This window comes from Quercus suber, unplaced genomic scaffold (assembly GCF_002906115.3).
Source record: "Quercus suber isolate HL8 unplaced genomic scaffold, Cork oak 2.0 scaffold_304, whole genome shotgun sequence".
Taxonomy (NCBI): Eukaryota; Viridiplantae; Streptophyta; class Magnoliopsida; order Fagales; family Fagaceae; genus Quercus; species Quercus suber.
The window spans coordinates 820,312-837,629 of NW_027069760.1; the positions used below are offsets into that span (position 1 = coordinate 820,312).

General features: G+C 34.8%; 1 protein-coding gene and 1 long non-coding RNA gene across 3 annotated transcripts; both read right to left on the reverse strand.

Annotated features, from left to right (window-relative positions):
* Positions 1–372: 372 nt before the first annotated feature.
* Positions 373–3,728, reverse strand: LOC136071351 (uncharacterized). The gene is made up of 2 exons (XR_010632637.1): positions 3,113–3,728; positions 373–561 (listed from the first exon to the last, which is right to left on the reverse strand). It is a non-coding gene; the product is annotated as an uncharacterized LOC136071351 (long non-coding RNA).
* A 6,223-nt stretch (positions 3,729–9,951) lies between these two features.
* Positions 9,952–16,831, reverse strand: LOC112021022 (ABC transporter C family member 3). Of its 2 annotated transcripts, XM_065782515.1 has the most exons (11): positions 16,019–16,831; positions 13,766–15,483; positions 13,461–13,547; positions 12,698–13,348; positions 12,335–12,499; positions 11,755–12,049; positions 11,416–11,624; positions 10,994–11,299; positions 10,756–10,819; positions 10,433–10,672; positions 9,952–10,326 (listed from the first exon to the last, which is right to left on the reverse strand). In XM_065782515.1, the coding sequence occupies exons 1-11, from the start codon at positions 16,701–16,703 to the stop codon at positions 10,217–10,219; spliced, it is 4,530 nt and encodes a 1,509-aa protein (XP_065638587.1). In that variant the 5' UTR covers positions 16,704–16,831; the 3' UTR covers positions 9,952–10,216. The 2 variants fall into 2 exon arrangements, with proteins under 2 accessions (XP_065638587.1, XP_023909362.2); XM_024053594.2 differs by lacking the exon at positions 16,019–16,831 and having other exon boundaries at positions 13,766–15,520.
* Between the last annotated feature and the right edge of the window lie 487 nt (positions 16,832–17,318).

Consider the following 17,318-nt stretch of genomic DNA (forward strand, 5'->3'; position numbering starts at 1 on the left):
CCTTATAAATGTTTTTATTAGATATAACTTTTAAAAACCTAACCATTTGATTGCATTTACTTTATTTTTTTAACACATATGCCAAATTTTATTCAAATTGAATGTTATTTACTATTTGATCAATAATTTATTTTTTTAATTTAAATATTTGGTTGATAATATAACTATTGATTTTTGATCTTGTTCTTATTGAAATTTGATCTTGTTCTTATTAAAATTTTACAAGCATGAAGAATATAATAAAAATATTCAATCTAACGATTAAAATTTTAAAATTCACATTCAATAAAAATATATAGGAAACGTGGTTTCTCTCTAAATAAATCTTTTCCAAAAGAATATATAGTAAGTATTGAAATGAGAAGGTAAGAACCTGCGATCTTCACCGGAAAGAAATGCTTGTATTTCTTGAGATACCTCCCCTAAAATACCATCACTCTCATTTGTAGTCTCTCTTTTTGTTGATTATGTGCCCTAATCTCTTCCGCTTGCACTCTTATATATAGCAGGTGTGTTCTGTCCAGACTGTCCCAATCCCAAATGCTAATCTCCTTTTTTCTCCTAATCAGCCACAATAATGTTTAGTCACGTCGGGTAACAGTGCACGATAGGGGACCAATGTTGCCATATATGAATTGTTTTATTTTACTCTAAAAAAGGCCAAAATAGTGCACAATAGGGGACCAATGTTGCCACATATGTATTGTTTTATTTTACTCTAAAAAAGGCCAAAAGAGAGAGAGAGAGAGAGAGATATATAAATATATATCTATATATTCCATCTTTTATCTCCAAATCCGGATACATAAATACATTTCTTAATTACTTTTTAGTGTGTTTATAAAGTTATACATCAGTTTATAAGAGCATTCACATTAGTCTCAGCAAAATTTTAGTTAAACAATGGAATGTGACTATGGTAGTTCCCTATTTATTGAATAACAAATGTTTGAGAAATATATACAAAATGTTTATTATTTATTAGTATTTGACATGATTTATTAGTAATAAACCTAAGTATGTTCTACGTGTAGTAGCAATAGGATGTTAGTAGTCTAAGTCTTATTGTAAACTTAATTCTTTCTAGTGGATTTTCTTTTTAGCTTGAGGATATCTATGTTAAATCCTCCCCAGGTTTTTTACCAGTTTGGTTTTCCTAGATCATCATATCGTTGTGTTATTTACTTTTCCATAGCTTTGCATGATATGATTGCTTTGTTTTAACCTAGATTTGAATAATAAACCTAAGTATTCACTTGGTTAATTAATTAGGTTAAACAATTTAGTTTACAGGGATCTAAAACCTAATAGTTTAGAATCCAATAATCAGTTCTAATGGTCTATTACTTTGATAATTGATTTTGTTAAGTTCTAAAAGTTTAGCACAATTGACAAACCGTGAATACAAATTTGTCTAGATATAAATTCCTATATCTATAGGTTTGATTGGACAATGCTTAAGGTGTTACAAGTCAAACACAAGAACAAGAAAGCTGCGGGTTCAGGAAATTGGAAACTTGCCAGGTTCAATTGATTGAGAGAACAGGTTTGATTGATCGAGATGCATTTCTACAAAATTTAATTAAAGCCCAACAGCTCATTAAACCCATTAGTGATTTGGGTTTCAAATCTAATTCTCCTATTATTTAAAGAAAATCTTAAGGCACATTTTGAAGAGACTTTGGAGGTGCTCTTATGAGATCTAAAAGATACTGTGTCTTCTCCTTTCAAAGTCACTACTAGAATTCCATCTACACATTATTAGAATTGGTAGATGTGAAGTTGACGCTACAAGATCATACATAGCTGATGATTTAAAAGCTTTGAATGGGATCTCAAAGTCACAAACGTGAATGTTTGTGTGCGACAAATTCAAATAGAAGAGTCCATGGATTCAGAGCTGCACGTGGTCGTATGAGTAAGTACTACAAGAGATAGCTTTACATTTAGGGAAAAATCTATTGTAAAGCTTCCATTCTTTCATAGTGAATTTGTTGTCTTGAGGATAGATTAGGTTAAATCCTTCTCAAGTTTTTATCTTGAAATTGTTGGTTTCATTGGTTTTATTGGGTAATCATATTGTTTGTCTTCTTTAATTTTCCGAATTAAGTGATATGATTGTATGTGTTTAACTTAGATTTGAATAATAAACATAAGTATCAACTTGGTTAATTAATTAGGTTAAACAATCTAAGTTTATAGGGTCTAAACAAACTAACAAATTTCACAAAGAAGGAAAAAAAAAAAAAAAAACTTATACATGTTAGACATGAAACTTAAAAAAAAAATAAAAATAAAAAATAAAAATAATATCACCTCTAAAAGTAAGTGTGCTTTTGAATTAGCTTCTTTGTTGAAAGCATGCAAAATTATAGTTGTACTTACAAAATAATTGAAATTTTTAAAAAGCTGTACATATATAAGCAAATAAACTATGAAAAGTGAAAAAAAAAAAAAAAAAAAAAAAAAAAAAAAAAAAAAAAAAAAAAANAAAAAAAAAAAAAAAAACCCAAACTTATAATATATATATATATATATATAACTCTAAGAACAAAAATAACATGTTAGGTAAAGAACAAAAAATTGGAGGAAAATATAAAATGAACTTATAAAAAAAAATGGAAAAAAAGAAAAAGGAAAGAAACTACCTAATGTTAGTAGTAGATCCAATGGTGAAAACATTTTATGTATGAGAACTACTTTTCAAATTGACAAGTGATATCATTTGAATTTTCATCTAAAACATAAAAATTTATTATACAAACATTTATTGAAAATGAGTCAATTAAAAAAAAAGTTTAACTTTATTACTAAAGGCTTGACCTATTTTGCTAGGTCTACATATGGGGTCATAAGAGAGAAGAGCAGGTCTTGACTTATTTGTGGCAGTGTGTGGTGGTTTATTGTTCCTCGGTGAAGTTCTATTGTGGTGGTGGATAGTGTCGCAGACATAGTATACAAACATTTAGTACCCAACCTATAAGGTAAATTTTTAGTAAAATTCCGAAGTACACGTTACCGAATATGAACTCAATTAAATTAGTAAATGCTCAATTTTTGGCAAACTTTATATTGAAGAACAAAAATAAAGTGAAGGGATGGACTCAAGAACCTGTGAATTTTCTTTTGAAGAGAATGCTTGTTAATTCCAAGGGACAGCACAGTTGGCTAGAGGTGGTGCCTGATGAAGCAAGCTTTAATTGATTTTCTCTCCGCTCATAACTAAAACTCAATTATAAAAGAAAATATATTGTGCACTTGATGGTTCCTTAATGTCTTTTGTGCTCCCATTTATAGTGTAAACCAGGGAAGTTAGATTCGTACCGTACCGGCCGGTACCTCCGGTATTTACCGTTCCGGTACCTTGGCCGGTACAGAAACAAGGTTGTTTCGTACCGGAAAATATACCGGCCTATACCGGGTCATTTCGGCCATACCGGAGAAAATATCAAATTTCGGCCGGTAAATGCATACTGGACCGGAAAAAGAAAAGTGTTTCTTCCTCACTCTCACCTTCCACCGGTGACGATCTCTACATTCTCGACCTCAAGTCGGGGCCGTGCAGGCTGCTGCTACTTCATCTTCATCTTCTTCTCCTCTCTGTCTCTCTCTCTCTGTCCGTCTACCTTTCTCTCTCTCTTTCTCAGTTTTTCAAACCTCTCAAATGATATTTGCAGTTTGCAAGCCCAAGAATTAGACTTTACAGCTAGCATGTTTTTTTACTGATAATTGTTGCTTTACAGCTAGCATGTTTTGACTTTTGTTATCATATGAATTGAAATTTTAAAAGCCTCACGTGTTGGGCTGATGGCAGATTGGCTCTTATTTTTAATAAAATATAATATTAATTTGATTGTTATCTATACTACTATTTAAGGAGCTTCCCCGGTTTGGATTCCACATTTTTTATGCCTCAAATACCCTCATCATACTCACTTACAAGTTTTCAACTAATAGGGATAGATATGTAAATTAAAACTTCTATACTTTAAGACCCACAAACTCACGTACGCTTTGCAGTTTCTATCTCAGTTTCTATCTCACTTTCTTCTTCAAATTCAAGACATTTAGTTTAGCTCTACATCCTCCTTTCTTTTTCTTTAGATTAAAAACATTTACTATCAGAGGCTCCAACAAATTTTCAGGTTCTATTTTTTGTAAGTTCCTTTTTGTTTTGTTTTGTTTTGTTTATTTATGATTGACTTTCTTTGAGTTCTACTTTTTTTTTTTCCTTATATGTATCACACACAAATTTTTTGGATTGCATTGAGGAGTCATTGGAATGGAATATTTTCAAGTTCTATATTTTGTACGTTTCTTTTCTTTTCTTTTCTTTTCTTTTCTTTATCATTGACTTTCTTTGAGTTCATACTTCCATAGTTGCCAAGTATTCATTGTTTGAGGAGTACTTACTTTTGGGTGAATGTGATTAGGGATTGAAGGGTGTTTGACTTTGAAATTTCAACAAAGAAGGTTTGTGCTTGAAATGTCCTTATGTTACTCTCTCTTTCTCTCAATCTATTTGATTATTTGATTGTTCTGTGTCTACTCTTGACTGTCGCAACCCCTTTCTATCTCTACAATGGACTTATTGATTTTCAGCATATTTCCAGTTCTAGGTATTGGCTCTACTTTCATATTAAATTTTTAAATTTTGATTTATTTTTTTATTACACATGAATCTGGTGGGTGTTAACCCGTTGGGCTTTCGTTCTATATGAGTTCTATGATTGAAATTGTATATGGGTTTTTTTTTTTTTTTTTTTTTTTCTTTTTTATACGCTACATTTTATTTAACAAAATTATTAATTTTAGATTTTTTTAGAATGATATTTTGTACACGCTACATTTTTTTTTTTTTGGAATGATAAACAATTTTTTTTTGTATTACAGTTGCTAATCCTCCTATCCATTCATCAGTATGTTAATTATTTTCATGTGATGAAGTTTTTTTTTTTTAAAGAACATGTGATGAACGTTTTAAACCAAATTCAAATAAAACATTTAATAATTAGCTATTTATTTAAATTGTTGATGATGTGGTGATAAGATTTTAAAGACTCCATGATAGAGTTAAACTCTAAAAAATCTTTATCTTTATTCTCAACAATTTTATTAGGATTTTCAGGAAAAATTATCTCCTCAAAATTTAAATCAAACACAAACTCTAACAAACCTATACTACTGGGATGAGTTTGTATTTGTGAGAAGTTATGTGGGTGGATAATTGATAGAGCATTATTTGAACGTGGGGATTTTTTTTTTTTTTTGTTGATGAACGTGGGAGTGTTTTGGTGTACTGGGAGTGTCTTTTTTTTGGTGGCTGAGGTATATTTTTTTTTTTAAAGAATGTGGGATAGTATTTCAATGTGGGTAGGAATTTATTTAGGATGGAATTTACTATTTTGACCCCATTTTGATTAGTTTAGATTAATTAAATTAGGGGTACTTAAAAAAAAACATTCTACATTAAATTAGTTTAGATTAATTAAATTACTTTAGATTATTTTTTTTATACGCTACATTTTATTTAACAAAATTATTAATTTTAGTTTTTTTTAGAATGATATCTTGTACAAGCTACATTTTTTTTTTTTTGAATGATATTAAGTGAACAATGAGATAAACAATTTTTTTTTTTGTATTACAGTTGCTAATCCTCCTATCCATTCATCAGTACGTTAATTATTTCATGTGATGAGGGTTTTTTTTTTTTTTTAAAGAACATGTGATGAACGTTTTAAAACAAATTCAAATAAAACATTTAATAATTAGCTATTTATTTAAATTGTTGATGATGTGGTGATAAGATTTCAAAGACTCCATGATAGAGTTAAACTCTAAAAAATCTTTATCTTTATTCTCAACAATTTTATTAGGATTTTCAGGAAAAATTATCTCCTCAAAATTTAAATCAAACACAAACTCTAACAAACCTATACTATTGGGATGAGTTTGTATTTGTGAGAAGTTATGTGGGTAGATAATTGATAGAGCATTATTTGAACGTGGGGATTTTTTTTTTTTTTTTTGTTGATGAACGTGGGGAGTGTTTTGGTGTACTGGCAGTGTCTTTTTTTTAGGTGGCTGAGGTTTTTTTTTTTTTTTTTTTTAAAGAATGTGGATAGTATTTCAATGTGAGTAGGAATTTATTTAGGATAGAATTTACTATTTTAACCCCATTTTGATTAGTTTAGATTAATTAAATTAGGGGTACTTTTGATAGTAAAAAAAACAATAACTAACTTTTCGAATCTCTTAATATATACTAGCCTCTGAGCATGCGCTCACGCGCGTGCTTAAAGGCTCTTCCATTTTTTGGGTAAGGGTTAATTTAGAATTTGGGATTACTACATTTTCTAATCACCAAAAAAAAAAAAAAAATCTAGGGGTGTGATGAAAAAATTATTTCACCACTCATAATACTTATCACACCCTAGGTTTTTTTTTTTTTTTGGTGATTAGAAAATGTAGTAATCCAAAATTTTAATAAATGCTCTAAATTAACCCTTACCCAAAAAATGGAAGAGCCTCTGAGCACGCGCGTGAGCGCGTGCTCAGAGGCTAGTATAGATTTATGTATTTGAACATAAACTTGGTTTGTAAATTTTTCTTGCAAGCTGAGAAGCCAATATTTATTTAACCACAATACAAATTGCAAACCTTTTTGTTTTATCCTATTGTACATCATCATATGATCAAGACAATTGGGAGATAATATGATATTTGGATGAGTTTAGATGAAGTAAAATTGTAAGTAAATTCTTGAAAATCTATTAATACTTTGCATAAATAATTGATTGCCTTTGTGGCAGAATGCAATCATCTAGTTGCTTTTTCAACGAAATGGGATTGCAGTAGTTTGATAGCATTGCAAACAAGACTTTATCAGAGTTCTTGTATACTGTTAGAGATATATATTAGACATATTAGCTCAATATAATAGGCCCAAGCTCATTCCTGCTTGTATTAGTAGTTTAGGGTTTAGTCGCCTATATATATTCATATTAGGGTTCATTGTAACACAGGTTATTGTACTACACTCTTATACAATAAAGATGTAGCCCTTAAAGGATTCCTCCGTGGATGTAGGCCAATAAGGCTGAACCACGTAACACTCGTGTTCTTGATGTTTCTATTCTATGCTTCCTCTCCCACATCTACTCTAACATATACAACATGGTATAACAGATTGCGTTGCTAATAATGTTATTTAACATGGTATCAGAGCCAAACTTCGTTTTTGGCATCAAACAAACACCTCTACATAGCAAAGAAGATTATCACGTGCATACCACCATCTGAAGTCACACATATTTGTTTGCTGAATCTAGACTCCATGGTATCTCGCAGCCAATATGGCTTTATGCTGTGTCAAAATCCAACAACCAAGCAAGCCGTGACTTAACTTATCAGATCTATAAAAATCCAAGCTTCGCCTAATGAAACCAACACCACAGACGTGCTCCACGACCTTCAGCGACAAAAACCCAAAAACACGGCCCCCATCAGCAGCCTCACATGCCACCATGTGCCGCTAATAGCTCTGGAACCTCCCCACGCACTACCACAATTTCCTCTTTTGTAGCTCATCCATTGGCCACACGCGCCATCCTATCGACCATGTAGACCACCGATCAGCCTACGGAAGAAATTTGGCTTTCAACCGCTGTAGCACGCGCTTCCATGCACTGCCTATGATTCTGGCTTATCCTCCAAGCGCTGGTGATCACCAACGCGCTTGCCACACGCCGAATCTTTGATGCTATCATTCATGACATCATCTGATGACGTCAGCAAAAAGAGCAACATCAACCCTAGACACGAGAAATGCTAGTGACACACACTTTTGCACAACTTTGTGCCACAACTCGCCACATGGCGAGTTGTGGTTGGTTAGAGTGCCCCCACATGGCCCACTAACACACTCTAACCAACCACAACTCACCATGTGGCAAGTTGTGGCACAAAGTTGTGCAAAAGTGTGTGTCACTAGCATTTCTCCCCTAGACACGTCATCAGCCACGCAGCTCACCACGTTAGCAGTGTCGCCTCGTCAGCACCACATCACCTAGCTGACATTGACTTTGACCAACCCGACCTGACCCGACCCGAACCACCTAGATCTGACCCATTAGCTTTGACCGTTAACTTTGACCAGATCTATGACTTTGACTTTTGCATTGACTTTTGACTAAAAGTTAAAATTTTCTAAAATGGCCTATCTTGCTCAGTTTTTCGTGAAGATTCCAATTTTGGACTCTACTTCTTCATTTGAAGCTCTGAAATTGGTCAATTGACATATTCTTCATTGTGGTTTCTTTAAAGGCATTTTTCAAGGCATCTCCAAATGATCTTCTCAAGCTTATCCAACCTCAAGCCTTCATCAAGCTTCCGCCTTGAGTTTGAGGGAAGGTGTTAGAGATATATATTAGACATATTAGCTCAATATAATAGGCTCAAGCCCATTCCTACTTGTATTAGTAGTCTAAGGTTTAGTCACCTATATATACTCATGTTAGAGTTCATTATAACACAGGTTATTGTACTACACTCTTATTCAATAAAGATGTAGCCCTTAAGGGATTCCTCCGTGGATGTATGCTGACAAGGCTGAACCGCATAATGCTCGTGTTCTTGATGTTTCTATTCTATGCTTCCTCTTCCACATCCACTCTAACATACAACATGGTATAACACATCCGTTGCTAATAATGTTATTTAACATATATCAAACTAAAAATAATTCATTTAAATAAAATAAAATTTAAAAATTAATAAGTAAATAATAGATATTTGAAGTATTTTCCTTTCTGTTTTCTATTCTTTTGGAATATTATTTTTTTCTCCTTTTTCATTGACCCATTTTGCATATTGTCCCATCTTTTGTATTTTATTTTATTTTTTTTAATCCATGTTTAAGAATGAAGAGGATGCTGTTTACGCATATGGAGACCAAAGCATGATAGAAGCTCTTGACACTCTGCAGGAGAGCCAAATTGGTGCTACTGCTCTCATAAATTCAGGAACTAAGAGGTTCGTTGGTAGCATAAGGAGCAATGACATCCATGTCTTGACCTATTTGCAAAGATTGATCAACAGAGTGGTAGAGTTGATGCCCAAGTAAACAGAATTGCGGTCGTGGAGATATGGATACAGCAAATATATCTACAGATTGTTGACTGAATATGCTTTCTAGCCACCATTTATCCCAACCTTTATTGTTTGGCAATGTTAGCTTTGAAACTAGCATTGGGTTGGAGGTGTCATTGGCTTCTAGCTTTTGGTTTAAAATCCTCATTCCACAGGATCCATGGATCCTTCCACAAATTCACTTTCTTCCCATCTGCAATTACAAATCATTCTCCTCTTCAAATGGTTTCCCTGGCACCTAAATTCCCTTCCAAATTGACAACATTGCTGCTTTAGTGTTTGCCTCAAAGAAGCTTTTGACAATGGCATTGATCATTTTGCGTGGTAGTTTGGACAGAAATGCTCTATGTATCTCAGCAAACTTATTGAGTCCTAAATGCCCACATTGTACCGGGTGTCAAACAGATTCCCACAAGTTCAAAGCAAATTAGAATCTTTCTGACTTAACAGAATTCCATCAAAAAGTCCTGGTAACCTTGTCAAGCCTATTATAGGGCAAGATTGGTAGTTGGAAGGTTGAAATTGTGTATGAAGGGATTGTTTGAACAATTGATCTTATCAGAGTAACCTTGTCAAGCTCATTATAAAACAACTGCGTTAGACAAATATTTGCTCCTCCAACCATTGAGCTTGCTTTCCATTCTTTCATTTATAAAACAAAATCCTCAATTTTCTTTCTTGACAACATTAGAAAGGAAGAGGATTGTACAAGTATTTGAGATTGGGCTTTAAGCACCTTAAACCTTTGCTTAAAAGTGCACATCTCTTACGTTTAACCTACCATTTGACAGCAAAGCCTTAAACAAATGCATTTCGTATACACTTGAAAACTGTATGGAGGAATAAAATGCCATCAATCAAGTCCAGCATGTAGCTTACTTCAAACAAAAAAAGTCACAACTTACACTATCACTATTTTTTATTATCTGATATTTAGTAGTGTACACCATTTGTTCGTACAATATGCCTATGACACACAGAAACTACTAGCCAGATCAACAAAATCTCATCAATATCGTTCAGCACGGTCCAAATAAGCCCAAATAAGCTTTTGTCGCATAACTTACCCAAAACTACAATTTGACCTCACCGTGTACTCCGCTACAAGTTGAGCAAAAGACGATGACTTGTTTTCTAGCAATCTATTTGGAGAATCATATTCCTCTATAAGCCCTGCAGCAGGATTCAGAGAAATTTGCTAAGCCATAGGATTACAATGAAATCATATAAACCAAGAAACAACATTAGAAATAGGAGAAAGTCATATGGTCAAACTAACCATTATTTAGTAGCAGAACCATGTCACTATGAAGAACGGAAGTTATTCGATGTGCAATGGTAATGACTGTACAGTTGGAAAAATGTTGACTGAGGGTTTGCTGAATCAGATTATCTGTAGCAGTATCAACAGATGCTGTAGCTTCATCAAGCACCAATACCTTACTTTTCTTGAGAAGCACACGGCCAAGGCAGACCAGCTGCCTCTGACCCACACTCCAATTCTCTCCGTTCTCACTAACTGCAACATCCCTAAGAATATAAGTAATATGTTTCCATTACATAGTTTAATAATATTCCACATAAGAAGCTGAAATGACAAACCTATGGAATCTAGTTTTCCTTCTTTCTCCCTAACTTTATCTCCAAGTTGACACTTATCCAAAGCCTAAAACAATTCAAGGGGAAAAATTTAAGGCAATGAATAAATCAGAAAAAAATAAATAAATAAAAGCAAATGCCACCCATTGATCGCAAATCATAAAGGCATTGCATGGCCACTTTACAAACAAATTTAGCAAAGAGAAAATTCTTTTAATAACCCAAGAAGAAATCAACCCACCTCCCAAATTTGTCCATCTGTATGCTCATCGAGTGGATCCAGGTTGCTTCTTATAGTCCCTTCAAACATTGTTGGATCCTGAGGGATAATGCTTAGTCTAGATCGCAAATCATGCAGTCCAATCAAGGAGATGTTGATTCCATCTATAATTATCTGACCAGCAGCAGGTTCAACAATCCGGAAAAGTGCTTGTATGAGAGTTGATTTACCACTACCCGTTCTCCCCACAATGCCAGTTTTCATTCCTCCAGGAAAAGTACATGTGAGACCTCGCAAAACAAGTGGCATATGTGGGGCATACCTTACCTACATTACACCCCTTATCATTAATTAATGTAGAACACATAAAAATCGTAGTCATTAATGACCTTATTAACAAAATTACAGTTGATTGGTAATAAATAGTAATGGACCAAAACTACCTGCAGATCACAAATATCCACTTCTCCATTTGGTGGCCAAGAATGATCTGGCCGGTTTTCTTCTATCTCAAGAGGAGGTTCACTTGGTATACAAGTGTATTGAAGTATTCTCTCTACTGATATAATTTTGTTCTCCATTAGGCAAAAAACCCATATTACCCAGGCTATGTTTAAATTAAGTCCATATGTCACAGCCAACCCCGCAATGCCTTCAGGAAAAAGGAAACCAGAATTTATAAATAAAAAGAAGGACAATTAAAAAGGTATTACTCGAATTCCTTTACCAAATTAAACAAACAGCAAGGAGCATTGTTAGTACACCAGATGGGAATTACTTACCTGGATCAATGACTCCCTCAGGAATAAATATCAAGAAAACCAAGGAGAAGAAAAATGTGATGGAAGACATCATATCCAAGCGTAAGCACAACCATTCCCTTGCACCAGCAGCATTGAACTTTGGCCGAGAATATGCATCTGTGAGTTTCAAATTTATCTCCCTAAATCGTGACTCTTCATCAAAGCTCCTAATTGTTGTTGAGCCTGAAATTGTTTCAGCGAAATGTTGTATCACAGGAGCTTTGCACACGCCAACTAATCTTGTTAGTTCTCGCGCTGAAGGCATGTAATATTGCTGCATAATAATATATTTGTTACAACACTTCTCTCTGCATAAGAATGACTATAATACATTGGAATATCTTATGAAAAAACACTCCATACACCTTGCAACTTGACAAAAATCTATCTTAAGAAAAAGCATTTAAAAAAATCTCTTAGTAAAGGTTTTAAATTTAATCTAGGGGAGCATGTAGCATGTGCACAGCCCAAAATGTAAAGAAGGCAGTATGATAAGTATAGAGTTATATAGTTTCAGGAAGAATGTAAGACAACATTGTGACAAAGTCAGAGGGTATACCTGATACCAGATACAGGTTGCAATCACTGGGATAAAAACAATAAGAACCTGCCATGCAACCTGAGACATTACTGCAATAATTCCAAGAAGCTGGATCATCGCGATGGCAAATGCCCCAACTTGATATGGAATATTGAAATCCACTGCACTTTGGTCTGTAGAAGCCTGCCAGGAAACATACAGCCAATTCAATAAATATATTTACACCAATCATGTTTCTGTGTGTGTGAGAGAGAGAAAGAGAGAGAAAGAGAGAGACAGAGAGGAGAATTGTTTAAACCGAAGGAAAAAGCTATATAAAATTGTAAACTATGACTCTTGAAGCTTTCAATATGGAAATACCCAAAAACATTTCCCACTTACTCTGTTTAGGATTCTTCCACTTGGAGTGGCATCAAAGAAGGACATGGGGGCACGGAAAATGCATAAGTGCATCTTATTGAAGAGTATAGTGGCTGTCTTGAACCCAGCAGTAAAAAGTACCAGGGATCTCACAAGGATGCAAAATGAACTTCCAATGGCCAAAGCGACATAAACACTTATAAGAGTAGAGCTAGAAACTGCAGGTTTCACATCCTGTGAGATTGGAGTTGCCCAAGCCATCCAATAATTGCTTCCAATTTGAAGGATCTGATAGAGAACCTGTGCCAGCAATACACAGGGCACAAGAGCTCCTTTGTATGCCATAGAAATATATTTCCAATAGACTGAAAACCCAACTTTACCTTTCTCTCTCTCTTCTTCTTGGATAATCTGTCCCCTTGATCCAACAATATCATCTGTTTTACCATTTTGAACATCTTTATTTTCTTTTTTTTCAACGACCCCATCAATAATATCCATATCTCCAACATCCTTGCTCATATTTGTACTTTCAGAAACTGACCCTGCCTCTGCAGAATCAAGTTCAGACAAAGCTTTCTTATGTGCTCCCACAAGTTCCATAAAATCAGTTCCGGAATTAAGAATTTCATTGTACTTTCCAGCTTGAGTAATTTTTCCTTCTTTCATGACCTAACAACAAATGTAATAGTTGATTTCACAGATAGAAAAGTGGGGGACAATCCATTCATAAGTTGATATCATAAATAAAAAGGTCGAAATAAACTTAATGTGAATGGCTCACCAAGATAAGGTCAGCAGCAGGTAAGAACTCTACTTGATGAGTAACATAAATCACTACTTTTGAACTCAAGAGGCCCAGCAAACATTCCTGCCATGTATGAATCAAGTAAATCCATTTCAAAAAAAGGTATGTATTAACTACAGAAAACAAAGACTGAACAAAGTGCAATAATATTCAAGAACCCCTACTGACAACAAGAAACCATCTTCAAATTTGTAGAACACCAATTTATAATATAATAATTTAAGGGGGAAAAAGCGCATTTTAATCAGAATAAAATGACATAGAGTAGGAAAGGAAATTACCCGGAAGAGGTGGGATCCTGTATGAGCATCAACAGCACTAAAAGGATCATCAAACAAATAGATATCAGCATTTTGGTATAGAGCACGTGCAATTTGAATCCTTTGCTTCTGTCCACCACTCAAATTGATTCCTCTCTCACCTATGAGTGTCTGATCCCCATACGAGAGAATTTCCAGATCCTTCTTCAAGGAACATGCTTCAAGGGCCCTTTCATACCTCATTCTTTCCATCTCCTTACCAAATAATATGTTCTCTTCTATCTTGCCACTTTGTATCCATGGTGACTGAGCAACATAGGCCTTTGTCCCACACAACTTAACAGTGCCAGATATCCTGGGTATTTCTCCAAGGATACAAGAAAGCAAACTTGACTTGCCTGAACCAACAGTTCCACAAACAGCAACCCTCATGCCATGTTGCACTTTCAAATTTATATCTTTCAATGTAGGATTAGAGGAAGATAAATCCCAAGAGAAATTTCCATCAATAATCTCTATTGCTGTATTAGAACTACCTCTTGGAAGCTTCTTTATTGTGTCAAACTGCAAGTCCTCAAGACGAAGAAATGAAACAATTCGATCAAGTGACACTTTAGTTTGAGCAATCATTGAAACTGTGTCAGGAAGATTATATATAGGCTCCTGAAGAATCCTAAACGTTGCAAGTGCAGATAAGATCTTCCCCGACTCAAATGGGATTCCCATTAGCATGCAAGCACCAAAAGTGGCCACAGACACAAATGTGGGAGCACTCCAAAAGACAAATGTAGTCATAGCATTAGCGTAAACATACCCTTTCAACCATCCTGCCTCGGTCTCCCTAAGCTTGGCAATTTTAGATAGAAACTTCATCTCCCATCCTTGAAGCTTTAGAATTCTCATGTTCCTTAAAATCTCAGACGTTGCCTTCATCCTTTTGTCTTTTGACTCCATTATCTTGTCCTGAAACTTCTCTTGGAATTTCTCCAATGGATAATTTGCCAACATAACAAGTACAGTTGCAACAAAAGCTGCAATTGAAGCAAGCCCAAGATTTTTATATAAAATTAACAATGCAACAGCAACTTGAACAAGGACCATCCACGGATCGTGCATAAACCAGCCAAAGTCACCTATCCTCTCAGCGTCAACTGTCATGAGATTGATGATCTCCCCACTAGTGTGGCCCTGCTTTGACTGGCATGAAAGATTCATACCTTTATCATAGATCATTGTAGCCAAGACTGATCTGACCCTAATTTCAACAAGCGGCAATCTAAAGAACCAGTGCCTCTTTGCGATGCATTCCACAAGTTTTGAAGCAAAAAACACTGAAACCAGCACATATCCCTCATTCTTGTACTGTCGGCGCCCATTAAGGTATTGAACAAAATTGTCAATAAGATATGGTCCAACATAGGAAGCCAATGTGTAGATCATCACATACAGGGCTGTCAAAAGAATCTCTTTCCATGCAAAGAAGAGTAATGCCTTCACTAGCTTCAATGTGGTCACATTATTAACCGTACCACACTCTGCCTCAAGCTTATTTCTAAAAACGGGGAAGGCCCCAACTACACTATCACCGGGAGCAAGTTGAGGAACATCCTCGAGGTCTAAAGTCTTCTTGTTGCCTAGAGCAATTAGAGGACCCAGCCAAGAGAGTGTAAGATTGCTAAAAAATCCAGCACTTGAAAAAGGGGTTACAGTATCAACCCCCTTAGACTTGCTTGACTCTGCTTCACCACTAGAATTGCCATTCAAAAGAGGTTCTTCAAGAAGCCAAGACTGATCTGACCCTAATTTCAACAAGCGGCAATCTAAAGAACCAGTGCCTCTTTGCGATGCATTCCACAAGTTTTGAAGCAAAAAACACTGAAACCAGCACATATCCCTCATTCTTGTACTGTCGGCGCCCATTAAGGTATTGAACAAAATTGTCAATAAGATATGGTCCAACATAGGAAGCCAATGTGTAGATCATCACATACAGGGCTGTCAAAAGAATCTCTTTCCATGCAAAGAAGAGTAATGCCTTCACTAGCTTCAATGTGGTCACATTATTAACCGTACTACACTCTGCCTCAAGCTTATTTCTAAAAACGGGGAAGGCCCCAACTACGCTATCACCGGGAGCAAGTTGAGGAACATCCTCGAGGTCTAAAGTCTTCTTGTTGCCTAGAGCAATTAGAGGACCCAGCCAAGAGAGTGTAAGATTGCTAAAAAGTCCAGCACTTGAAAAAGGGGTTACAGTATCAACCCCCTTAGACTTGCTTGACTCTGCTTCACCACTAGAATTGCCATTCAAAAGGGGTTCTTCAAGGAGAGTATCTTCATCCTCATTCTTTCCAAAATACCCCACATAACAGAGGAAGAAACCCGAAACAACCGAGACAACATTGGAAACAAAATACTGAACTGGTAAATTAACATGTTTCCTATAAAGAACAACATCTATTGTAAGGCAATAACAAGAACTACAGAGGTAGAAACCCCACCAAACTCTCAATAAAAACGGGTACTTTAATTTAGCTGAATTGAACAATTGAGTACGCAAGTAAACACATACTGAACCCCAAGCAAGTGTTATGAGTGCTAAATCCAGAAGGGTCATTAGCCCTTCATCAGACCAACCATTTCTATACCAATAAAAGTAATTCAATAAACATAACACTAGACTAAACACAGAAACACCAAAACAACAAATTACAGTCTGTTTATAGTACAAGCCCCCTTTGTTCTTAAACTTCTCTTTTGGACCTTCAATATGCCCCGCCTTAAATTTCTTGCACAACCATGAGATAAACAACACAGATAATAAAACCAAGTGCAAAGAACCAAAAAACCCACGTAGGAAAATGGGTTTTATGAGAAAATCAGTACCTGAGTATGTGAATGAGGAGTAGTGGTGTGAGAACAAGATTGACATACCGTGCTTTGAGGATTGAACAAGTTCCATTTTTAGTGGAGCTTTTGTGTATGTTGTGGATGTTGGATGGATTCTATCCGTACGTTAAGTTTAAAGATTCATGGTATTTATAAAACTATAGTCCAAAATGATAGGCTGAGATAGAGAGGGAATCAAAGCTGGCTTTCCTTGGGCATATATGGTTCAAAGATTCATGGGTTTTTGTAATACCGTTGTTTAAGTGTCAGTGAAAATATATTTAGATGAAAAAATATTGTAAAAATATGTGTTGTAGTATTTAAATAATAAAAATTGTTGTTTAAATAACAATATCAAACGGGCCTTTAATATTCAATGAATATATCCACCTCAATTATAGATAAGTTGTGGCAAAAAATTAATATATATATAAAAGCAGAGACCATATGCGGGAGTGCATGAGGTCTTACCAAGTGGCACTCTAATTTTGCTTTGTGCATTTTTTTTTCTTTTTACCTCTTTCATTAAGTATTTTTACTATTATCCAAAAGTTCATATTAACTTATTTTACTGTTAGCTTATTAATGTCTCATTAATTTACTAAACTTACACCATACCTTTCTCTATTCTTCATGTCTTTTAGTACACCCACCATTTTAGTATTTTAAAAAAAGCAAAAAAATAATA

What these genes read in the sequence shown, in the direction of transcription:
- LOC112021022 (XM_065782515.1), bottom strand. Translation starts at nt 16,703, where the DNA reads ATGGAACTTGTTCAATCCTCAAAGCACGGTATGTCAATCTTGTTCTCA. An exon ending in TAGTGGTGAAGCAGAGTCAA is followed by an intron (nt 15,484 to 16,018) that starts GCAAGTCTAAGG and finishes CTAGTGGTGAAG; the next exon opens with CAGAGTCAAGCAAGTCTAAG. An exon ending in TGAGGGAGTCATTGATCCAG is followed by an intron (nt 11,625 to 11,754) that starts GTAAGTAATTCC and finishes TTTTTCCTGAAG; the next exon opens with GCATTGCGGGGTTGGCTGTG.